At 42.1% G+C, this 25,837-nt stretch overlaps 2 protein-coding genes across 6 annotated transcripts in view; both read left to right on the top strand.

Moving 5' to 3' along the window:
* lrrc75a (leucine rich repeat containing 75A) overlaps positions 1-21,322 on the top strand; it is a 55,631-nt gene extending 34,309 nt beyond the window's left edge. For both annotated transcript variants that reach the window (XM_037082287.1, XM_037082296.1), the window contains exons 4-5: positions 17,526-17,799; positions 18,934-21,322. In XM_037082287.1, the coding sequence (XP_036938182.1) occupies positions 17,526-17,799; positions 18,934-19,545 (886 nt within the window). In that variant the 3' untranslated portion in view covers positions 19,546-21,322. The remainder of the gene's footprint in view (positions 1-17,525; positions 17,800-18,933) is intronic.
* On the top strand, positions 533-6,833 carry LOC119010284. Of its 4 annotated transcripts, XM_037082318.1 has the most exons (8): positions 533-1,246; positions 3,073-3,182; positions 3,812-3,848; positions 4,325-4,531; positions 4,755-5,496; positions 5,757-5,839; positions 6,103-6,271; positions 6,365-6,833. In XM_037082318.1, exons 4-8 carry the CDS (start codon positions 4,327-4,329, stop codon positions 6,495-6,497), a joined length of 1,332 nt encoding a protein of 443 aa, XP_036938213.1. In that variant the 5' UTR covers positions 533-1,246; positions 3,073-3,182; positions 3,812-3,848; positions 4,325-4,326; the 3' UTR covers positions 6,498-6,833. The 4 variants fall into 4 exon arrangements, with proteins under 4 accessions (XP_036938213.1, XP_036938205.1, XP_036938221.1 ...); XM_037082310.1 differs by lacking the exon at positions 3,812-3,848; XM_037082326.1 differs by having other exon boundaries at positions 3,812-4,531.
* Positions 21,323-25,837: the final 4,515 nt, after the last annotated feature.

Below are 25,837 nucleotides of genomic sequence, written 5' to 3'. Positions count from 1 at the left end.
GACCACTGCATTGTTTGCCATGGAAACTGCCTGCTCACACACACACAGACACGCACAAATGATCATTCTCTACCTACCTATGTTTTGTGCTTGCTGTCTCTGCACCTGTCTGTCGGTGCATCTGCCACCTGCTGACCGGATGTCTGTGGCCGCTGCACCGACAGATTTATTGGCTGCCTCCCCGAGCTCCGCCAGCCAGTGGAGGGAGAGACAGAAGATGAGTGTTGACTCTGGATGTCCGCGCCTCTCTCTTCGTCTCACCAGCAGGCATTAACAGGCGGGGAGGATATCGGCCCTAATATATATTTAAATTTCAGTGCCTACGTGGGAGGGAAGGACGTGAAGAACTAAACAGCCAGAACAAGTACTGACAACTGTTCTGATATAAGGCAATTATCGGAGATGCAGAGCTGCTGGTTTTTAATCATTCCCCTGCCTTTAGGAAGACATCAATCAGTGCTGCTGTTGTTTTAACACCTGTCACAAGCAGTCACCTGCACTGTAAAAAAAGTTTGTAGAAATTACGGTAAAAAAATGTCAAATGCCAACAGTCAAGGGCCGTAAGATATAAAATAGTGTATCACCGCAGTAAATATATTGAATTACCGTAAAAAGAGAAGAAGAGCATAACTTTAATTGTTACGGTTGAAATATGTAGAAAACATGGAATTTTTCTGTAAGAATGAAAAAAAAGGTCAAATTCATGAGAAAATACTGTAAAGCTACAAAACAGTAATTACCCTAAAATAAAAGGCATTATTCTGTCTGAATTAATGATTCTGCTGTACTTTGAGTTTTATATTCTGCAGTCATACCTTAATTATTATTATTTTTTTTACGCAAGAGGATATATAATGAAAAAATAATGTATTATTATAAGTTTCCATTTCCATATATGCTTTGTGTGATTTTTTTTCCTCATTATGTGGCCCCTAATCCTCACACACACACACACACACACACACACACACACACACACACACACACACACATCAGTATCATAGATCAATATTAGTATTAAAAAAGAAGCATCTCCAAACGCAAGTATTTGCCTCGTACAGTTCCGGGATTGTGCATTTGTTGACATTAATGCGCCAAATTTGAAATTGGCCAATCAGCGCATTGTATCGGATACCAGCCTTTCACCGTCCTCTGACCCGGTGGATATTTCGGATTCGGACTTCACACCGTTCAGGTCCACGGTCTTCACCAGGATTTTACCCTGCTGTCATTCGCCGCCACCTCGGTAAGTAAATTAAATCATGAGGAGGAGACAGAGTGTTAATGTGAAGTTATTGTTTCAATAGTTGACTGCTGCGCTGGCGGGCTAAAGCGGGATCAGTCTATGTGCTGAAGCTCCTGTTTGCCTAACCGCGCAGCAAGGACTGTCTTTCCAACCGCGCTGCTCATCTTTATTGTGAATAAATTAAAGCAAAGGGAGGAGATGGGGGTATTTTAACATAAAAATGTCGTTTCATTATTTGACTGCCATAGGAAAGATGCGCTGGCAGGAGAACACCAGTCTATATGCCGAAATCCCTGGTTCCCTAACCGCAGCTAGCTAGTCTCTCCACCCGCGCCGCGCGTTTATTGCGAGTTAACTCGGTGTATTTGAAAATGTATTCTTGTAATATATGTGAACAAAATGTCCAGTCTGTGAAGGCGTATTTTTTGCATTGCAAGCTGCACCGTAATGAACCCCGACGTATTTTTAAATGTGTAGATAGAAGTTGTAATCAGGTTTGTTCAAGTTATGCAGCTCTAAAGTCGCACTTCTATCGCCGCCACAACAGTGACGTTACGCCAACCGTTAACGTGTCTCAGGCTGTGACCTTAACGCCACTAAAGTGCACCGTCTCGCTTTGTGAACGCCAGTGTGAGGGAACTAAACTGCTGGTTGCTCACTTGAAGGAGCACATTGCAGAAGGGCGCCATGTGGCTTGCCCAGTGAGAGGATGCAAACGTGTGTTTACTGCAAAAACTACTTTTACTTCTCACATGTCCAGAAAGCACAGACATTGGTCAGAAAATGTCACTGGTGCAACAATCCAAGATACACATTGTGAGAGTCCCACTACAAGTACCAGCACACAGGAGGAATCCTTGCCTGCCACTCTGTCAGATGCTGAGGACACTGTAGGTGATTGGCTACATTTCAGCAACCTGTATTTGAGAAATATATGCATGTTTTACATGAAACTACAGGGACAGCATCTTCTCCCAGTGTCTACCATCCAAATTATTATTGAAGAAATGCAGAATATACACGAGTTGGGACAGATGTATACATTGAATCGACTAAACTTGCTTCTAAAAGATATGTCAGTTTCAGATGAAGACATTGTAAAAATCAGTGACACTGTTAAACAATCTGACCTGTTTACAGCTTGCCACACAGGACCCATGAGAACTGCGTACTCGAGAACCCAGTGCTTTAAAGACATGTTTAAATATGTGGAGCCCAAAAAAATCATGCTGGGCAGAGATGAGAACAGAAGAGAGAGGTGTACCTATTATGTTCCTGTGCTTAAAACGTTGAAGGGAATGCTGGAGTCCGGGTTCTGGCAGGGGCTCATGTCAGTGGATCCTAATAATGTTTCCAAAACCAATGTTCTCTCTGACTGTTGTGATGGTAAGGTGTTTATGTCAAACACATTTTTTCAGGAAAACCCAAGCTGTCTCAAGCTGGTTTTATACCAGGATGCTTTCGAAGTTGTGAACCCTTTGGGATCTGCAAAAAAGAAGCACAAGGTTTTGGCTGTGTACTTCTCTCTACTTAATGTGCCCCCTCATGTACGATCAAATACTGACCACATGCAGCTGGTTTTATTGTGCACAGAGAATGATTTTAAGAACTTTGGCCATGCCAAAGTTTTTTCTGAACTGCTTACTGATCTGAAAGAACTGGAGGAAAATGGGATAACAATGGGAGATGAAGTTGTAGTAAAAGGAGCTCTCTACTGTATTGCTGGGGACAACCTAGGCTCTCACACCATTGGTGGTTTCACAGAAAATTTCAGTTCATCTCAGTACTTCTGCAGATATTGTCTGATTTCTCGAACTGAATTTCAGGGCGCTGATCCTAACATCTGTGGACTGGAGCGGACTCCAGAAACGTACAGATCTGCCATCGAACAGCTGGAGACAGAGGATGCTCCACAAGTACAAGGGTTGAAGTTCAAGTCAGTATTTAACACACTACAAAACTTTGATGTTTGTTCACCTGGCTTGCCACCCTGTCTTGGTCATGACATCTTTGAGGGTGTCCTCTCATATGATGTTGCTCTTTATCTGAAGTACCTAATCAAGAAAAATAAATGGTTCACATACACAATTTTGAACAGGCGAATCAAGCAGTTCAAATACAAAGCAACAGATGCTTGCTCCAAACCTTGTGAGGTCAGTCCTCAAACACCAAAACTGAGTGGACACGCTGTCCAAAACTGGAACTTCTTGAGATTGTTGCCTCTGATAATTGGAGACAAGGTGCAGGACCCCCAAGATAATGTGTGGCGATTAATTTTGCAGCTTAAGGACATTGTTGACCTTATTTGTGCTCAGCAAATTTCCAAGGCTCAGATCGCCTATCTGGATGTTCTCATCCAAGAATATTTGGAAACTAGGAAGGCACTCTTTCCAGATATCAACTTGAGACCAAAACACCATTTTTTGCGGCATTATCCAGGACTAATCCTGAAATTTGGTCCACTCATCAGACTATGGACTATGCGTTTTGAGAGTAAACACAGTTACTTCAAAAGGTGTACAAGGCATCTTAAGAATTTCAAAAATCTGTGTTTCACTCTTTCAGAGAGGCATCAGATGTTCCAGGCCTTTCTCTCTGCTGGGTCAGTGAGTCCTCCACCCTTGCATATAAAAGATGGCCAACCATTTTACTCAGAGCTTTACAGTGAGCAAGTTAAAGGAGCAATCCTACATTTTGGCTTCACTGAAAGAAACACAAAAATTCCTGTTGATGTGCAGTACAATGGTATAATTTATAGGAAGGGCCAAATTGTTGTCACCAAGCATGATGATTCAGTGGAGTTTGGGGAAATAATCCTCATTCTTGTAAAAGATGATTTTGCACTTCATTTTCTGATGAGAGTGTATGATGGGGAATTTCTTTCACACTACCACATGTACTCTGTGAAAAAGGAAACTGAAAGATTAGAATGCAGAGTTGTCAGTGAACTGATTGACATGTGGCCTCTATCATATTACATACACAATGGATACCAGATTGTCCCATTGAAGCACAGTCTCTTGTCACACTAAATCAGCTGACCAGATGCTAAACTATCTCTTTTATGTGTCTTAACAGATATGGCTGAATCACAGACAGTAAGCGATGCCATAGCAGCAGTGCTGCCAGATCTTCCTGACCACGTTCTCAAGTCAGTGGAAGATACCTTAAAGGCACTTGGTGCAGTGACGGCAGATGATTTACAGTACATTACAGAGGTAGACTTACTGCCAGTGTTGAAGCCCGTACAAGCCAGAAGACTTGTTGCTGCATGGGCCCAAAACAGTGAGTGTAAAACATTGGTACCACACCACAGCACACTTCTCTTACAGTGTTGCACAAGTAATATAATTTTTAATACAGTTCTAAATGTTAGCGGTCAAATTAAACGCAACAACTTTTGAAAATATTTTGCAGCCCAATAAAATTAATCAGTGTTCTACATTGTGTTACAGAGTTGAAAAATGTTTAAGGTTTATGATTTCAAATCTTTTTGGTACTTTTACAGAGTCATCCACTCCAACTCCAGCCCCGGCATGTTCCTCTCAAGGGTCTCTCCTTTCGTCTTCCTCTGGTTCCCCGGTCACTCCCTCACGAGCATCATCCACAGCTACATCATCCTCAGAAAGCTGTTCTCCGCGTGCACCAAATTGGTTAGACACTTTTCAGATACCATGGCAGAAGCTCTCTGAAGAGTTAGTACAGAATTTGGAAAGACAGAAGAGGCCAAGTCCGCGACTACGAAGAGAAATGATAAGGATTGTGGTCTCTGAAATGATGAAGATTTGTAAGAATCCCACCAAACAGAACACCACAGAGATAGCAAAAAGGATGGTAGCCAGATATCCAAGATCTCTTCAAGATGTGATTGATGGTGATATTATTGGACTTGGATATCATTCCCTGGCAAAGCAACTCCAGTCAAGAGTGGAAAATGTCAAACGACCTGACACACCAAAGATAAAGAGACGCAATAGAGCCTCAGATGATGACACCGATGAAATTTCTGTCGAACAAAGAGCACATGTTCAAGACACATATGGCTGTGTCAACTGGATGCCGAAACATCTGCCACTCCCTGAGACTGTGACGAGTCAGTCAGAAAAAAAAGAAAAAATGAAGACATTTGAAGAGATTAACTTCAATTCAGATGCAGTGAAAGAATTAATCAAGTCCACCTATTTCACACAGCGTAAAGATATCAATAATGGGGAAAGCATCAAGAACTTAAGCCATGAATGGCCATTTTTGTTCAAGGAAGTCGGCATGGCAGCACATTCCAGGAACTGACTGGCGTGTGTTTGATTGAGTCCTTCCTTGCCAATGTGGAGAAAAAGGGGGCACGTCTCTTAAACTTCTTCAAATGTGTTGATGCACATAAACACAAACAAGTCCTGGATGCTCTTCTCAAAGTTCAAACTGAAATAGGTCAGTCCACTGGTTGCTCAGGAGAAGTCATACAGATGGTGCTTCTTTTACTGGCTCATTTTGATGAGAAGGAGGAGCACATGTTCCATTTTGTTGAGAAGACGAGCCTTGCTGAAGAGGTTCAGATGGACGGGGTTCCCCCAACACCGTGCCTTATTGTCTGCGGTAAGTAAATTGAACCAAACCTGCAAGCCTTCTATATTGCTATACTAACACCCACTTATACTCTTGGTGTGTTTACATTCACGTTTGCTTTTAGCCTATTTTAAGATGGTGACAAATATTTTAACTGATAACAAGTTCTGCCAACAGTAGATTGGATGACTCTCATCCTATATTGAAAAAACATCATTGAATGTCTATTAATCGTTGATATTGAAGCTTTTGTCATTAAAGTTCTTTTTTTTATTCATGTTGTTTATTCTTAGGGTCTTCCTGCTTTGCCGCTGAGACATTTATGTTGAGCATCGACAATGAGATTGTCAACGACTGCATCACTTCCTTCACATCTGCCATCTGCCTGATGTTTGGCAGTTACTATTGCTTCAACATACACTACCCAGTGGAACTAAGGTCTACACTGGAGTTCCTCCAACGGTAAAATGTCTTACTTTGTGTCATCATAGAAAATCAAAGGCATTAGATATCCCACCTGAAGTTATTCCCCCCCTTACTCTCTTTCTCATAAAGGTGTTTCTTCTCAATCAACCCTGAGAAAGGCACCAAAGTCGAGTGGAAGAAGAAGAAAAAAGTATTCTCAGTCAATCCAACAGTCTTCACTCTGATCTCAGACCTCGCTGACCACGAGTGGACCTTCCAGTGATGTTGAGGGATGATGTGATAAAAGGTACACTGAATGTATACACTGCAGATATTGTATTGTATTGTGTAAAATTCTGAAAGTTTTACAAGTTTGTTCATGTTCAGCTTTACTGCACTACTTTTGTACTTTAAACACGTTGAAGTAAACTCGCTAGTTCTAGATATGGATGCAGTAACAGAGGAAGTATTAAGATTTATTATGCAAGTTTTGAGACTTTCGCTTACCCTTCATACCCTTCAGGTATGATTTTGAACGTGAAAATGAAACACTGTGTACACTGATAGATTTGTACAAAAATGTTTAATTTGTCCAAATAAAGACTTTCTTTATTTGAAATTTCACGGTTGATATTATTGAGATTGTTCTGGTAACAATTGTTTATTTAAATTTTCAGGTAAAACAAATTTTCTTTTTAATGTCAAAACTTTTGTTTTTACGTTTAAATATCAAATTAAGCACATTTTTCAGTTGCAAAAGCAACAGTATCAACATAAAATTTTCAGGTAGTTGTGTTTTTTTTAAAACTTTGAAACTTTTTTTTTAACGGTAAAATATAAAATTAAGCAAATTTTTCAGCCGCAAGAACAACAGTATCATTACATTAAATTTTCAGGTAAACAATGTTTTTTTAAAACTTTAAAACTTTTTTTTTTACAGAATAACATTGAATTAAGCACATATTTTAACTGTAAAATCAACAGTACCAATACATTTTTTTCCCGTAAATGAAGAAACGATCTTACCGTACTTTAACGGTAGTGTGTTGGCAACTGCTGCTGCCGGTACTTTACCGTAAAAACAACAAAATTTTTGTTACAGTGTGCATTAATCAGCTCCTGGAGAGAGCTCTGACTGAAGAGGAAGCTTGGGTAGATTGGTCTCTGGTCTTTGGTTGACGAGGCAGTAGAAGCTTTGTCAAGAATCTTGCATCCAAATCAAACACACTTAAACCCGCTATTGCCGACTGTTCATTGCTCTTGAACACACTGCAAAGACTTGAGCTGGCAGCCAACTAGCTCACACAATCTGTGCTGAGGTGCTGACCTTCATCCCAGCCAGGGCCGTACGCAGGATTTTAGAAATACCGAGGTCCAAAATTAAATTCATGAGCGTCATTTATCAGATGGTAAAATCAGTTATCTTAGCCTTTGCATATTTCAAGTAGAGTTATGTTTAGGTAATTATTGGACTACTTGGGGAAAAAAATACAGAGATCCGGACCTCGGTACACCTCAATGCTGGATACGGCCGTGATCCCAACCCTCCTCACTGGGCTGTAAACCCTCCAAGTGGCTGCTGCTCACAGCGACTGTACCTTGAGATCCTATCCATGAATCTCACAGACATTAAAATCATGACACAGATTTTTTTTTTTTCTTTAATGTGGCATGGATGATTCAATCACTTAAACAGCTAAATTACTGTCCTTTAACGTTTGTTAAATGTTACATTACATTTTTCTCTGTATCTCTGTTTCTTTTGTTTCAATTCAATTTATTTCATTCACATTTTCTCTTAAAAACCCTTAATGTTTCTGTTTCCTGGTAAGGTTTAGACCCCTGACAATGTCAGTCTTGAAATATTAATGCAGAAAATAATGCAATGAGTAAGATAATGAAGTTTCAAAAACTTATCTGAGCACTTCAAGCTTTTTGACTTCTTTTCTTCCTCTCCCTTCCCTCGTTTTAATCCAAATCTTTTCTCACTTCTCTATGACTCACCCAATGCATCATCCTCCCTGACCGTCATCCCAGCTCCCAAATTGTACACTTCTGTCTTCTCTCACTGAACAGCATCGTTAGCCTGAGGCTGTTGCTGCTTTTTACAATAGCTCGTAGCTCACTGAAGAGAACGGGGAAACAATGAAACACCCGTTTCTAAAACTGTATGTGATTATGACGATGCTGTGTGAATGGGGGACAATGAGAGACGATTCAAAAAGGCGATTCAGGCAGATTGTGCTTATGATACATACTAACGATCTGCTCTGGCGGGGCTGAGAGAGAAGAAACAGACTGTGTTTTTTTAATTCGTGTGTCCAGGTGGTGTAGTGAGGCACACGTCTTAAAGGGATAGTTCGCGTTTTTTGAAGTGGGGTCATATAAAGTACATATCTATAGTCGATCTGTTCTCTACCGTAATCACCGAGTTTGGAGAAGTAGAGAGTCACTCCAGCCCAGATGCTCAGCTTTGTACTGCAGTGAACGGGGTCCAGAGAAAAAGTGAAATAAACCTAAAACAAGGCTCACCTTAAAAAAAATCTACAACAGTTCAAGTGTACATTGTAAAGAGAAAAATCACACCGCTTTACATCGCCGTCAGACCGCCCTTTCTTTAGGCACTACATTTTCTCAACTGTAGAACCTCATATCCCTTCACAGTTGCCCTAATGCGTAGAGATACGGAGGTTCTACTGTCGATGTCTGTGTCTGAAATTGTTCAGTTTCGTTTTAATAAAAAGTAAACCTCTCATCCAGCAACTGGGCCTCGCACTCTATTTTGCCACTCGCAGGTCACCTGTTGCCCAGTTGCGCTAATGCGTAGGGATACGGAGGTCCTACGGTTGAGAAAATGTAGTGCCAAAAGAAAGGCATGTCTGACGACGATGTAAATCAGTGTGAATTCTCTCTATACAACACACACTTGAACTATTCTAGATTGCTGATCAGTGATTACAGCAGGGAACAAGGATAGATATGTACTTTATATGACCCCACCACAAAAAAAACACAAACTATCCCTTTAATCCCACCATTTCTTTCGCATTTATAAATGTATGATTTATAAATGTTAATTCTTCCTGTGCTATGAAGCATACAGTCATAGAGAGTATTGTTGTAATGTAAAGAAATTCAAATGTGACCTTCTGCAGTGTGTGTCTGTGATGTGAGGCTGGCTGTTGAGCCGTGGCGCTGTGCCGCACGGGTCGTCCGCCTCGAATGCATTGGCCTGAACAGACACAAGATGGACTCATGGTCTGAATTTCTGTCTCCAGCCTCCTCCACATTACAACAGCAGGACTTGTCTTGGCCTCAGTGTGACTCATGTTTATTCCCAGTGAACCAGTGACCTCTTGTAGCTGTGTGAATAATTGTATTACCCGCTGAGCTCCGCTGCTGCTCGATAAGATAAAGACACTTTGTACAGGCTAACTCTTGATTGTTCTCAGCATTTCCTTTGTAGATGAAGAGACAGTAGAGTATAGATAATTCTGTCATATTTCCAGTAAAAACCCTCATACAGTTACACGTTAGCAGAGAGCACCACCACAGCTGCCACATCCCCATGTGGAACAGATTTAGTGTTCATTTGGTGTCGTGTTCATGGCTACACAGTCCATCTCAGATCAGAATAAAATGTAAAGCCATTCTGGCCTTACAGGGTTGGGCAGTATTATTGTATCTCGGACTATTTGAAAATACCAACTGGGTCCCTTTAATTCCCTTCATGAAATAATTCTGCTTTGCAATATGAAAATGTTTAGGCTTTAACAACTACTTCAGAGTATGTCCAGCAGTACCACCAGCGTTTGTGTGCTTGAAGATGCGTTGAAAGTGATGACGGTAACGATAACCTTTTCTGTGAGTGATGCAATTTGCCAAACCTGTCAAAAAAGAACATTTAGAAGGATGTAGACTGCACGTACGTCATGTGACAGCCTCTCCCCGACAGGAGAGTTTTCCAGCTCGTCCCCCCGGTGCTTGGTGTTGGCTGTCGCAGTCCCTCCTGACCCACGTGATGCTGCTCTGGGGTTGTAGGTTACTTCTCATCTGGCTCTGATTTTCACTGCCGAGGGTCTCTGGACTAGAGCGAGTGAACGGGCTGCATGTCCAAAGGGTTTGGCATCGTTCATTTGACCTCCGAGCCCTCCAGTCAATGCCTCCGCTCCTGTAGTGCCAACGCTACGGCCAGCCACTCCCTTTTTCCCACATCGCAGTTTTGTCCCATCGTTGAGTTGTGTCAGGAAAAATAAGCACAGGGATGCTTGTTGAGGGGAGATTCTGAAAGTCGGCATTGCGCTGGGGGTGGACGGCTCCCACGCCGGAGTCAGAGGCGTCCACCTGCAACACAAACTGCCAGGAGGGGTCAGGATGGGTAAGCACAGGTGTGCTGGTGAATAGCTCCTTGAGCTTGTGAAAAGCAGTCTCAGCCTCTGATGTCCAAGAGTAGATAGAACAAGTGGAGGTCAGACAGGTAAGGTCAGCTGCTACCTTTCTTTAGTCTCGGGTGAACCATCTGTAAAAACTGGTGGAGCCCAGGAAGCGCTGTAGTGTAAATAATGTAGAATAATAATACAACTGTAATATTCCTATAGCACCTTTCATAGAAGAAATGCAGCTCAAAACTGTATCATTTATATCATCCACATTACATGCAGTGAGGGCCTCACATAAATTACTCTAAAATGAACATGAACAGAACGGTCCACTCCTGTTTGCTCATTCCAACAGTATGTGAGCTGGATGAATATGTCTGGTACAATTTTGCATCTGGGTCAACCTGGCTAATAGTGTAGGCTGCGATACAGCATCTGATTATCTTTTTTGTCATTTGAGTCAGAGTTGGTATTGAAAACACTGACACTGACTATTGTAATTATCCACATTAAACGCACGCAAATCTTAAACGTGCTCCCAGTGTCTTTTGTCATCCAAAGAAGCTCAACTAATAGATAACGGGCCACCTGGATTTCCGCAGGGTTTATGGTTCAGCTTCTCGGGAAAGCACAGCAGCAGGAAATACTCATGTGGGTCAGCTGGTAGAGAGGGACAATAAGGCATGATGCCGTTTCATCAGGAGATGATGCAGCAGCTGGACAAGTGCTGTCAGGCCAGCGTCATGGGAAACAAAATGTCTTGCTTTTCTTCCACCTGAACACTTGAGCAGCAGATTTCCCAAGCTCCTCGTCTGGTTTGAGTCGCACTAATCAGTGTAATCAGATGTTGTAGTGATTGCTTTAAATGTGACTTTGCATAAATGCACCTCTTGGCGGCATATGATTAAAATATAAGGACTGAACAAGATGACTGCAGCGGCGTCAGTGGTCACCCAGAGACAGAGGATAATTCTGCACATGATGTTCCTCCTGCACGTCTAGTGTAGTTTAACAGTAATAAGCAGACATGAAACTCATTAAGTGTTCTTGTGCTGCCTTCGTAAACCTTGTTGCACAGGAGGAGAGGTGTAGGAAGTGTTTTCTCATCTTCACCTTCAGAACAGGAGAGGAGAGAGGAGGCAGCAGGAGACCTGCTGTCTTCAGTGTGCACACATACCAGCTGACTGGGTGATAAATGATCTCCGGGGGGGAAACAGAAAGACAGTCTGGCAGGTGGAGGAGAAACAAGGGCTGAATTCGAAGCCATACACGGGACACGCATTGTATTAAGACCATATTCTTTTAATGAGATGAGTTATCTTAAAAAATCCCCGTATAATGGAATCCGAAGAGTCACTGTCACCTGGATTCACCCCTTGAGTCTGATTCAGGAAACGAGTGGGCGGTTTCAGTTCTTTCACTGGAGGAGATCAGGCGGAGAGCGAGGCTGTGCACGATGTGGATTCGTGGCCGTATATGGACGGATAACATAGAGAGAGACAGAGAGAATGATCCGGGGACGGAGGTGAAATACAGTCAATCCTCGTGGTGAAGTGCTGAAAATGATCTGATCTAACTTTCAGGGATGCAATATGAAATCCAGGTTGTGACGACATCCCTATATCTTAACACAGGCTGCATTTACAGCAGTCAGTGGAGGAGTAGCTCATGACTCATAAGATATTATTTCAACAATGTGATAATTAGAGGCATGTGGGTCAGCAGACTACAAGCAGGGGAACACTGGGCCCAAATGATTGTTTCTGGTTTGTAATAGATTTCTGAAAATTCAGTCTTATTGGTAATAGTTTCATTTTCACTTAAGTCGTAACCTTTTCATGCCCGAGAAAAGGAGAAAACCTACAACAGGTTCCTCCACCAAGGTTACCTTGCATCAAATTGCCCTGGAAACTATCTACAGAGCATATTTCTCCCACTAGTCTCTCTGCACTGGCTTCATGTAAAAAGCAGAATAGTATTTGAAATCTCTCTCCTCATATATAAGCCCTAAATGGCCAGGGGCCTTCATAACTTATAGACTTCATACTATAGTACTACTGCTACTATACTATTACCACTAGAACACTGTGTTCCCAGGATGCAGGGATACTTGTGGTTCATATAGTGTCCAACAGGCAGAGACTTCAGCTATCAAGCTCCTCTCTTGTGGATCTTCTGGTGTCGGTTCCACTGGAAGATGGCCTCTAGGTTTCATAGTAGGATTGAAACTGTGCCTTTTGGCAAAGCAACTGCTCTGAAGTTTCAGCCTGTTAAAAGGAAGATTTTTTATCTCGCCACTGTTGACTAGTGCTCGCTCACAGGGAAAATGTTGCGTCTCTGTGAATAAATGAATCAAGGAGTGTGGTCTAGACCCGCTCAATTCAGAAAGTGTCATGAGATCACTTTTGCTGTGAGTTGGCACCATTGGAATAAAGATTGATTGATTGCTTGAAGCTGAAAACATGACAGAGCCGGACACAGCGAGCGGTGCAGAGCAGACTGGATGCTTTGGAGGGGGACCTTAAAGAGACAGGAGCTAAAATGGAGGATCTCAGACAGGGGGGGTTATAGTGCTGCTGTATGAGAACACTTTTCTTTAGTATGAGAGCATGTAAACCCATTCTAGTAGTACAGCAACTCTGAATCTGAAAATGAGCACAGTATGTATCCATTACATCTGCCTCTGTTGTCACTGTGAACTGCAAGTGGGCTGCGCCACAGCTGGAAAGTGTGACAGGCAGAGCAGCAGTAACAAACTGTTGAACTTTATTTGCACAGTAAAAATACAAGTGTAAAAAAGTCACAGTTTATATCAGTGTTTCCCTCCAATGACAGATCTCGACCGGCCCTCCGTCCCATCATGCTGCTGGTTCTCGTCCAGGCGGGGATGGATGACCTCAGTTTGGAGCAGGGGTGTGTGTGTCTCTCTGTAGCGTGGGAGTCTGGTCCGAAGCCAAATACATCATGCGCTCTCTCAGGGTCTCATCTGCTTTTCATTGGCACACATAGTCTTCCCTTTTTTGTTTAGTGTTTTAAACTGAGGCGGACGGAGTGCTGTTGGACAGAACTGGTAGATTTTTCTGTTAGTAAAGAAAGGAGGAGGGGGCGAGGCATGGGAAAGAAGTCCGAAAACATTTCCCCGTATACACATCAAAGTTTGAAGACAGTCTGCAGCTGGAGGAGGGGACCATGGGAGGAGAATATGAGCTGTAACGATAAGATCAGTGGTTTCAAACGATGTGTAATGGAGAGATGAGGGCATGGCTCTGCCAGCTGTGTTAACCAATTAGCGTGCTTACAGTCAGTGGGGAGGAAATGGGCTGCTGCACTGAGCTGGCCTGGTGCACAGACCTCCAGGGCCTCTGTGGGAAGTGGTTTAAGACAACTTACCCAGACAGTGACGGGGAGCCTCATTAGCCCCGGAGGTGTCAAAACCTTGAGTGTCATGTCAGATGTAAAAGCCTCTGTTATGTTACTGCACCAGAAGAGCTACCTAGAATCTTATAGAAGATTAATGATAATTATTGTATATGTACTGGACTATGCACAATATAACATGTTAGCTAAAATTGAACAAATCTCATTAAAAACAGCAAAATTGATGTGAGTAATTCCTAGCATTGCTGGGCACTGTAGTTTTTCATAAATGTTACTCAAACATGAGCAAATTATTCATTTGTGGGGACTATTTTCAGTTGTGGAATGGTGTATGGTTGAGTGTATGGCTACATCACACTACAGCCACATATTATAATAACATTGTAGGTGGTTATTTGCTGTGTGTTTTGGTCCATGTAATGCTAATTTTGAAAGTTAACACATCCTCTTGTAATCAACAGCTGCAGTTGCAGCAGCTTACGTATCCAGGTTTCCCACAGGTGACGTGTTAAGGTAGTGCTGGTGATGCTGGGGGGAGGGGCTGCAGTGGAGCAGGTCGACCTGAAAACTTGGTACAGCTTTGTTTATGTAATGTGCAACAAAAATAGAAATAGTACACAGAGCAAGCTTACCACCGCAGCATAAACAATATGATTTGCAGCAGCTTCATATGTCAATTGATGTGTTTACTTGAATTAAATATCCATAAATCTGGATCCCTGATCAAAAGGTGCTGTAGGAACGTCTGGCAGAGTTTTGTCTTGGCTATATTTGATCTTGAGATGGAACTAGAAAAGAAAGTGCACCGACACATTGATGTCCCCTGAGATCAGGCTGCGTTGTTCATCAGTGACCTCTTCAAAGCCCGTCAGAGAACGAGGGTCATAAAAGTGCTGTGAAAAGGACAGAACCCACATGAGAGCTATCCACACACGTCATCGGTCATGTGAAGGCTGAAGTAGAGTGGAGCTGCACGGTGTTGAAGAAAATACTGCCAGCAACTTTTATTTATTATTATTGTATAGCCTAAAGGAAGCAGATGTGGCTGCGAAGTGGATGGATCCCATAAAACAAGACCGAGTTGTCACATGTGTCACAGTCACTTAGTAGAGTGTGTTCCTTTGTAAACCCACGCTGTGTCTCAGTGTTTTGTGGACGAACCTGTGGATGAAACTTGCCGTTTTTTGTAGTTCTGATGTTGCAGGTCGTGTATGACGTTAGAGGCAGTGTGCTGGTCCGACATTCTGTGATGACACTGCTTGTTGAAACATTAATTACAAATCTAAAATGAATAATGGCAGACATCTGTCGTTCCAGCTTCTCAAAAGTACACATCAGCTGGTTAATGTTACGCCTGTGGTCCTGGAGGAAGCGGGACATAGCAAGCTGTGACTCCCCACTCTTCCTACTCCCACGTGAGGCCAGCAGCACAGTTAGAATCAAGGCTCCCTGTAGCAGATTATTGAATTCAGATGCGAGAAGTGCCCGAAACAACACACAGTGTCTTGCCAGCCATAAACTTCCCTTTCAAATTAAAACAAAACTTAACAAAACATAATAAATGACTAATAACTAACCTAATCTCCTTACCAATAAATAAGGAAGGCAAACAAAAAGGACTTCTCCCTCCTACTGACTGATCCTACTAGTTACAGGTTAATATTTACTATTAATATACTCCTAACAGGATCGCCGATACACAAGTTTGTCAGATTCACTACTTTATCAATCTTTCTTCACACTCTTTATCAACAGATTTTAACCCCCATACACACAAGCATACACTTGCTATCTTATAATCAGTGCACGCCATTCCATAGCTGTTGTTTAATGTTGGCAAGTGTGCTCTCACGTTTGTTGTTTTACCTTGAAACGCAGCCTGACGTCCCTCCAGGTTTTCATGCCGTGTCGAACAGATATCTATTGAATCAACATCAGGCTGGAAGATTGGCCCTCTCCTGCCCTCCTCCCTCCCTCCTTCCTTCCCTCTTTCCTGGTTTCCTCCTGCAGCAGCTGTGTGGGCACTGACCAGCGAGTTCACGCACTGGAAAGCACATGTATAAATGCATGCATAGCCCCTAGAGTGTGTCAGTGAACAGGGGTTACTTTATGGCAGAGGCCGATATTAGGGAGGTGGTCAATGAGAGTAGAACAACAGGCTATTGTCTATCCACTTTTTATATTGCTGTGCTCTTAGTAGGTTAACAAAGGGACAAGCAAGTTAAAGAGAAAGAACAAAACTTGAAGGAATAGATTCAGATATCTTTCCATTTTATGGAGGACCATGTCAATATGAATATTATGAATAATGAAGAAAATATTTATTTGTTAGTTTAAGCTATGTTGATATTTAACAGGGATCATTTTCACCACTGACTGTCGTAGTTTAGTGTGTAAATGTGCTAACAATTTTCCTTGATGAGGAGAAGTCAGTGATCACCAGCATCACCAGGAGTCATCCTGTGGGGACCATGAATATCAATATCTCTTTCCCAGTCCCAAATGATGTTGGTAGGTTAGTAGATTGACAGCCAGTTGCCGGTTTTGCCCCTAAAAAAATCAAGCTAAAAATGTATTGCAGTGACAGCTCACTCTCTTTGAAACCCCTTGGGAGAGTGAGTAGAAACATTTTTGGAAGGCTAAATTTGACCCACGCGCAGTGCTTTGCTTTTGGCTACTCAGGCCTAGATTCCTCTGAAGTCTCTCTGGTATGTGAATAGATGAATATATTCAGCTGTTAACTGAGGACAATAGTTGGATCCTGCAGTCTGTACTGTCACTGTCACTTGTTCCCAGTGAGCGGCCAACTTTAGAGGCAGGTTTACTGCCAGCTGGTTAATCTTAAATGAAATTATCCTCCTTTGTGTGTGTTTCCAAACCTCACAGTCACATGTGGTACTTGTGGGTGATAATTGACGTTTGACCTGATGTCCAGTGTGTACTTCTATGTTCATTTGTAAGTTCAAAGGATTGAACATCTGATCTCAGTTTTTCTTTCTTTGTGGACCAGATCCCCGGCCAGACCTTCATGTCGGTTCACTAAATTCTCCGCCAAATCCCGGCACCCCACTGGGTTTATTTTTAGCTTGGACCGTGCACTTGGAGGCTATAGCTTAAAGTGTTTTGTTACTCGGCAGTCATTTTTCATCCCATTAAACTTTGTTTTCTTTAGCCCTAAATCCCTCCAGTGCCTGCGCCCGTATGTGTGTGTGTGTGTGTGTGTGTGTGTGTGTGTGTGTGTGTGTAGCTGCCATGGTACAATGCTTTCTGTGCACATAACATCATGCAGGGTGGACTTTTTGTTCAGTTGATTCCTAGCATTCACCATCCAAAAAACTGCATTTTATGTTGGATTGTATTCGGGATGTTGGCACCCAGAGCTATGTTACGGGTCGAGGTGTCACATATAGAACATCTGCAGACTTGCAAAGAGTGTAACTTTGCAAGTCTTATGTGCAAGTCTTAGGTGGCTAATGTTGCAAAGTGTTGAAAAATACTAAATACTAAATAATAAAGTGATTGGATCTAATATTTGCTCTTGTGCTCATCTGCAGTTTAAAGGCGGTGCTGTCGGCCCCTCTGTCCAGCGGGGCATTGGATCTGTCCGGTATCCCTCTGACAGCCCGGGACATGGAGCGTCTGTGTGCACACCTACAGCGTCATGCATCCACCGTGGTCAGCTTGGAACTGGGCTTCACCGAGCTGACGGACGAGGCGTTTCTCCTGCTGCTGCCCACGCTGGCCTCACTGCCACACCTGGAGACCCTGGCACTAAACGGAAACAGGCTGACCAGAATTATTCTGAAGGAGCTGACTGACGCCCTGAAAGTAAGGACGTCACTTATATATTGAAGTTTTGATTATTTTTTATTTTTTTAATATAATTACAATATTGTATAGTCTGACTATAGACTAGTATAATAGTATAGTATAGTATAACTCTTCCCACCACCTGTCCTTGGTATAAACCACAGATTTTTTATCAACATATAAAGTACCAGAAAATTCAGATTTGTCAAAAGAGAAGACCCCAGGGTAGTGCTGATGTTGGTGATGTTAAAATGATTCCTGGTACAAAGGGTGAAGAGGAGGTAATCTCAGGAACTGGAATAGCAGCTACACATCACTGCCAAAACCACTTGTATCACGCTCCGAAAGCAAAATGACCCTTGCAGCATACCAGCGACAGGTATATTTTTTGAGCACCTATTGTAACATACAAGTGAAATACATAGTCTGGTAACTGAGAAATGTAGGTCTTGGCACTAAAACTACTTATATGGTAAATGGACATGCATTTATATAGCGCTTTTCCAGTCTACTGATCGCTCTAAGCACTTTACAATACTTGTCAGATTCACCCATTCACACACACGCTCATACAGTGATGGCAGAGGCTGCTATGCAAGGTGCCAACTGATCAGGAGCAATTTCAGGATCTTGCTCAAGGGCACTTAGAAATTCAGCCAGGGGGAGCCGGGAACCCGTGGCCTAACAATTATTAGACGACCCGCTCTACTTCCTGAGCTACAGCTCAATAATGTTTTCTTAAGAAAACATTATTTTTTAAAATCTACATATTTAAACTCAAATTACTTCCTCTAGGGAAACATTTACTGCCCTTTCTTGAGTTGTTTTTTTTTTCATTTTAGACTTGACAGAGAGAGAGCAGGAGGACATGAGGGAGAGATGGGAAGGAAATGCAAAGACCCTTAGGGTTAGGGGTTAAGGTTAGGGTAAGGGTTTGAGCTGTATTGAAACCAGCATCTAGCAGCCATCAGCACCAGTGGCTGAAACTTTCACCTGAATTTGGTACAAGCAGGCAGAAACCCAGAGGATTTCAACTCCACATGTTGGGACTGAAAAAAAACCTCCTTCTGCATATATTGTCTGCTGTAATTTATTCAAACTTAGTTGATGACAATGTTTTGATAGCTGTGCGTTGATATTTTTTTGCCCTAGGATCCGGGCAGCTTCCCCAGCGTGACGTGGATTGACCTGGGCAACAACGTGGACATCTTCTCCCTGCCACAGCCCTTCCTGGTCAGCCTGAGGAAGCGCTGTCCCAAGCAGGGAAACCTGCCCACCATCCTGGAGTTCGGAGAGAGCCAGGCCAGCGACGTCCCCGAGAGGCTGAGAGTGCTCGGGGAAGAGGAGGAGACGGACGACACCAACCGGACAGAGAGCATGGGCGAGCTCCGGTCAGAGGTGGAGGAGGAGCTGGACGGAGAGATAGAGATCGAGGAGATGATGGAGGAGCTGCTCGACTTCGATCGGGAAGTGCAAGGGATGGAGGACGAGGACGAGAGCATGTGGACACTGGAGCAGCAGAGGAAGGTCAGGGGGAGGAGGGGAAGGAAGGGGGAGGAAGGGAGGGACAAGGAGGCGCAGAGGAAGGGGCAGCAGCAGGGGAGGAGTGCAATGGTGGTGGAGGACGAGGATGACACACAGAGCCACTCCTCCCACCTGTCCTGCTCCAGCCAGTCGCAACACTCCTCGGGAGCCATTGAGCCAATGAGAGCGGAGGAGGATGACTTGGACGACATCACTGACCAATCGGATCACTTGACCTGATTGGTTCTCCCCGCTCTGCTTATGTTTCCCCTCCCGTGTCAAGTCCTGTGTGGAAGGAGGCGAGAGAAGACTTTGTGTCCTGCAGAGCTGACTCAAGGTCAGACAGGCTGCAGTGTTTGGAGGGATGTAATCCATATGAACATGCCATCCCATACTCCCTCCGCCGATCTGATGCGTGAGCCGCCGCCACAGTGCTCAGAGTCCCAGCCCAACCCGGGTGACTCTTGTTGACTGTAACATGAGAAGACAGCACCCCAACAGGATGTGTGTGTGTGTGTTATTATAACTGTCTGCTGTTTAAACTATGAATAGATTGAGGATGCTAATGCTTAGAAAAGACTGATTTATTATGTCACCTGAGGCTTTTATGTATAGGAATGTTAATCTTTATTCAGGTCCTTTCCTCCTGGTAACCCTGCTAATACCTCCATGTGCCTGTGATGTGTCCAGTTACTGGTTAGAAGTGTGCGTCAAGGGATGAACAGAGACCAGGAAGCATGAAAACAAGAGATACACAAACCTGTCAGGGTTCTTTAACCTTTTGGAGGAAAAAAAATTTTTGTTCTAGAATTTGAAGTGAAAATGTATAAAATGTTTTCCTCCCTTGTACATCAGCGGCTGGCCAGATGGATTGGCAGATAGACAGGAATCTGGAGTCAAGCCCACAGCTTCGTGGAAATCAGTTCAGCCTCTTACGAAAATGAACAGATGCAGCGTGCTTTAGTGGAGGAGAAGTGCACTGAAGATGAAATTAGTCAGCTGAAACCAAAAGACATAAACAACCGATGAAGAGAAAGCCTGATGATGGCGAGGAGATGAGTGGCTCAGAGGAGTGAAAACAGTCAAAAGTGTCCTGTTTTGAGACATTTGGTGTCCATGTAAAGTGGATAGATTTCGTGGCGTCAAGTTGAAATCTTTTGTAGCCGTTTTCTCCTAATGCAGGTCACGTTCCACTTCACGGTTCTTCACTCTATAGTGTGCGCCACAAGCTTACAGTGTTTATACATAGGCCGCAGCTATGATCACATTCAGATCGGTCGGGTTACGACAAGTGATATCCTTATGCAGTATGTAGCTCTCACCCCGGCCTGTGCTTTCCATTCATGCGTCACTAATAGTCACAAGCTGTATTTTTGGATGTACAGTATATACAGTATATATTGTTGGTGTGCGGGGCGATTGTTAAGATTGTAGAATAGCTATTTCAAGAGGAAAACCACTCAATTATGTATGGTATTTATGTGGTCTGGGTAGTTGAAGCAATATAGTTCATGAATTGTGCTTAAAAGCTGGTGATTAAAAGATGAACCAGAATCTTAATTTGTGGTAGATCATAAAAGGCTCAGAGATGCACGCTTTTATTGATATAGAGAGGAGAAGTTTGTTATCCAGTGTGAACTTGTATAGAACAGAGGCTCATCCTAAAGCAGTCGAAACTTAATAAATGCATATATTTATTATTTTGCCCCGACAGCTGCCCCAGGCGCCAGTAAATTCCCCTCTGGAGCTGTTCACTTGTGTGGCATCAAAAATGAAAGGCTCTAATGACATGCTAATGCTCACAGCTGCAACACGTCATCAGGCAGTTTAATGAGACTAGTCTATATGAAGATAGATCTGGGAACCAGCTTATTAGTACTCATCAGATTTTTCTTAAAATTCTCCTTTCCTCATACATACTTTCTGCAAAAATCAAAATCCAAAATATCTCAAAATAACCAGTACACACCTGTCAGGCTGTTATATGATATTTTAATTCATTATATATATATATATATATATATATATATATATATATATATATATATATATATATATATATATATATATATATATATATATATATAATGCTGGCAGAATGCAGACCACTGTATTACCTCTGCATAAGTACTGAATGACTGAATGCCAGTGCCGGGCTATTTCCTCTCGGAGGACAAAGATTTTAATAAAGCCACTTTCTGATAACCAATAAATGATCCATAGAAAATCAAATTGAATACCTGAAAGGGAGAATTTTAGGACAAATATCTGATCAGCGTAATAACCACTCAACCAAAGGCAAGCAACCAGTGCATATGCAATTTTGCATAAATTGTGTAAGAATTCTTCTTAAAAACGTTCAAAAACTAAGTACGAGTATCAACAGAATATGTAATAATAAGCAGTTGTGATGTGTTATGCTGTCCCTGTATTGTGTGTCACAGATACAAGTGCCTTTCAAAATTATTCACCCCTTTGTGTGTTTTCCCCTTTAATTCCTTATATAAATGGAATCATGGTCAATACAATTTGGCTTTTTTGACAACAAATTTACAAAGGTTGTATACTTTTTATAGGCACTGTATCTACTGAGGTTAGCATGCTAACCAGCTAGCCCTAGCCCATTATTGGTATGAAAACTAACTCATTCAAACTGGGGTCAGACCTGGCATCCCAATTAAAATAATTTACCTTGTTGCCCTGAAAAACCCTATAAGTCCACTTAAAGAAAGAGTTGATCACATATATACATATATATATTTATACTACCTGAAAGCTCTCTTTACAACACTTAACTACCACTACATTAACACAAACTAGCCTGCAAACATTAGTGTGCACTTGAAACTACTAACAAAGAAAAACCCCCCTTTAAGCTACCTTTATTATAAACTATTAGGGTTCATTCAAAGTGGTGGTGAGGCGAAACGCTGCATGTGTCTGGCACCCCCACTGATCAGTTTGCCGAAAGGTGGAGCTGCTTTGTTGTTATGCTCCTAGCATTCCTGGTCCTACTAGTGATTGTTTATCCTCATCGATGGATTGAAAATAACAGTAGACAACCAGGATGAGGAGGAAAGGTAAAGTAGGTTAAGCATGCAGGTCCTGAAGTGATTGTGGCATCCACAGATGTGTTTTAAAATGATGCACAATGACAAACTGAGTGAATACACACTACATTACAATCCACTGCAGTTTCAGACATTCAAGCTGCATGTCAGATCTCTGGCTTATGTGATCGGCTGCCTGTCTCCAAAAGTTGAAACATGTTAAACTTTTTTGCTGCAGCCACCTTCCTTTTTTTTCAGACAGCACCGCCACAGTCACAACGGACTAGCCTCATGAAAATGAATGGGAAAAACGTGTTTTCACTGCACCACCTGATTTGATCTGAATCCAGCCTTACTCCATTGTCCCAGCAAAATCAATTGTACAAACAGCTCAGTAACATGAACCCTTTAATGAAAGGCAGACAGAGAGGTGACATGAGAGGTGGTGATGCTGAACAGTTCGGCTCGGCTGAGTGCATCCTGACCAGCATCGTCACATATACAGTAAACGAGACAGAGGAAGATTGTCCTTGAAAGCCGCAGTGGTTTTCAGCTGTTGAAGCCATTGTGTGGGTGACGGCTTGATCGTCACATAGTGAGTTCAGATTGTCACATGAATATTTGGATACTATCAATCATTACCAGTGTGGATCACTGGCTCTATGCAGTCAGTGGCTGGACCTGACTCACTGCATGTGTGTGGAAGCTTAAACTCTATTCTCAGGTTTTCTGTGGATTTCTGTTATTGTAAAAGGACTCAGAGAGAGACAGAGAGTTTGGACAGTGGAGGTCAGAGTTACGCGTTACGTGTTTGTCAAATGCCGAAGCCATGCACTTGTCGGCTTTTATGTTAAGATCACTGCAAATCCAAGCAGAGTTCACAACTGGAATTTGACCCATGCACCGACACAATAATTAAAAACTTGATTTAAAAACCTTTGATCCATCAACATCCGCCTTTGATAGGAGAGATTCAGCGCAGTCTGATCTGAAAACTGATTGCCTTCTGGAGGTCATTAACCTTTTAGCTGATTTCACACAAGAATGCAAGAAAATGAAAATTGTCCCAGAGGTTGTTGCTTACTAGGACTGAGTGATATGAAAAACAATCATATTGCAGTTAACTTGATAGATACTGCAATTGCGATATGAGTCCCAATTTTAGTGGGAATGGTGAATCTTGCATTTCATTTTCTCTGGAAAAGACATAAAAATATTATGGTGTGATTTTTGCTGGGTTCTGTACCAACCAAGCATGTTCCCTTGAGTCTGGTTAATGTGATTTGTTGACTGAGATTTCTCTGTAGCACCGCAATGCTTAAATTATGATAGTGTGTTGTGGCACATTCTACTTTATATCAAAAGATTGCGGTTCCTGCAATGTGAACTTGAACTTGTGGACTTGCACTTTGCTGCATTGCGATTTTACTTATATTTTGTTTACTTGTTCAGCCCATACCTTAAGGAGAATAAAGTGTTTGCAACAATGAATAACTTGTCTTTAATTTACTGCACGTACAATGCTTTAAAAAAAAAAAAGATATACTCACTATCTACTTTCATAGTCCTCAAAACATTTCTGGAGCTTCGCAGCAAGACAGTGTTCTCCTGAAGTATGAAAAAAAAACAACAACTCAGGAATCCCAAATTGATTTGAAAAGAAGATTCAAGGTTCAGTAAACTTTATTGTCTATCACATAGTGACAGAAAATGACCTTTAGTTAGGACTTGAAAAACACATATACACTCATGAGATTCACAAAAAATCACACAACAGTGTGCAAGACTACATGAGGAGTGGGGTCTGTTCAACCACAGACAGGAAAAGCCTCCAACACACAGGAGTGCCCCCCTGCTGAATACCCAGTCAAGCTATTTACACCCACTTTTAAGATGAAATCTTTGCTGTCATTGTTAGATTTTTATTTGTTTATTCATTTATTTTTAGATTTAGACGATGAAGGTGCTGTATGGAGCCATTTTATTTAAGGTTTTTGTTGTTGTTGTTGTTTTTTTCAGGTTTTAAAGATACCCCATCTACTTCAGCTGAGTGCTGCAATATTGTTTTGCTGTGAAGCTCCAGAAATGTTCTGGGAAATATGAAACTTCTTTACTCCTTAAATATAAATATTTATAAAGATTTTGCAAATCAGCTTCAGTCCCTCTGCAGCGCATATTGATCAAAAATTTCCATATGGCTCAGCCTCCCTTCATTCACTACTTAGCCATGTTAATAGTCTAATTCATATTGTATTTGAGGTCTTTGTGCATCTGTTTCACCTTTGGCTCTTTGTACAGTGGTGAGGTTCAGTGACTGAGGACTGCCTCCGCCTGTCATTACAGGCACAATGACTAGTCCTTTCATATGTCAGAGCATAACACGAGGTGATTGCTGTGTTTACCCAGGACTCGGAGAGCGGGAGGGGCTGTGGATGCTTTAATTAACCAGACAAAGTGAAGACACTTTGTCTGTCTCGCTCAAAGATTCTGCTGATGTGTTGTCAAATGTAAAAAAGAAACACGACAATGTGAACCTGAAGAAAAGAGTGTTCGTTGCCTTCGATCTTTTCTCTGTCTTTCTTCTGTATGTATTTTTTTTATGCCACTTAATCGAGGTGATCCATTGAAAAGAATGCTCTGCGCATTTCATTTACAGATAACGTTTGTTAAATGTATACTTTTCTGTTACACCATGGATCCCAATAAATTCTATGATAACAACACAAATCCTGGCTTTTCTCACATTGTGTTTGATATATATTGACTGTTTTCACAGCTAAAGTTTGGGTTGTAGGCGTCAGCTACATCCAGTGTGGGAGCAGCAGAGACTGTAGCTCACTGTGGAGGTGCGTCCATCAGTATTCACCCACTCAGCTGCGTGGTAGCTGTGACGAGTTGAACATAGTAAAAAAGTGATTTTGATTGGTGGTTTGACTTAATCCCCTTCAAATATTATTATTAATAACAAATAAATAGCTGAGGATGAGCATCACTGCATCTATGAATAAGCATAATCAGGATGGCATAAACCAATACAGATGACTATTAGGGGCCTAAGTAGGGGCCCCTCAGGAAAACATGACCAGAATTATGTGTCATTTACAGTGGGGATGCCATGGACATGACTGATCCCACCACTTCTTGAAATGGCCAGTTTTGTCCGCTTTTCGTCACTTTTTAAAGCACCCCCCACTGTGTCTGACACAACTGTCCTAAATACAGATCTCAGGTCTGTAACGATTTGTCAGATGTAATGTAGGCGCTGACTACAAGCAAAACTCATGACACTATAACAATGCTGTCTTGAAACCTTAGTAAACATGAATGTAACACTGTGCCCTCTCACTAAAGCTACACAGCGCAGAAACAAGCTGTTACTCTTTCAGCTAAACCAAACTGATATTTCATTGATGAATTCAACCCACCGATCATGTTGTTGTGGTCAAACTTTAAATCTGTTCTCTTCTTTGCTGTTGTCATTT

Source organism: Acanthopagrus latus, chromosome 2 (genome assembly GCF_904848185.1).
Source record: "Acanthopagrus latus isolate v.2019 chromosome 2, fAcaLat1.1, whole genome shotgun sequence".
NCBI classification, from domain to species: Eukaryota; Metazoa; Chordata; class Actinopteri; order Spariformes; family Sparidae; genus Acanthopagrus; species Acanthopagrus latus.
The sequence above is the reverse complement of the archived record's forward strand: the minus strand, read 5'-3'. Positions and strand labels throughout refer to the sequence as shown.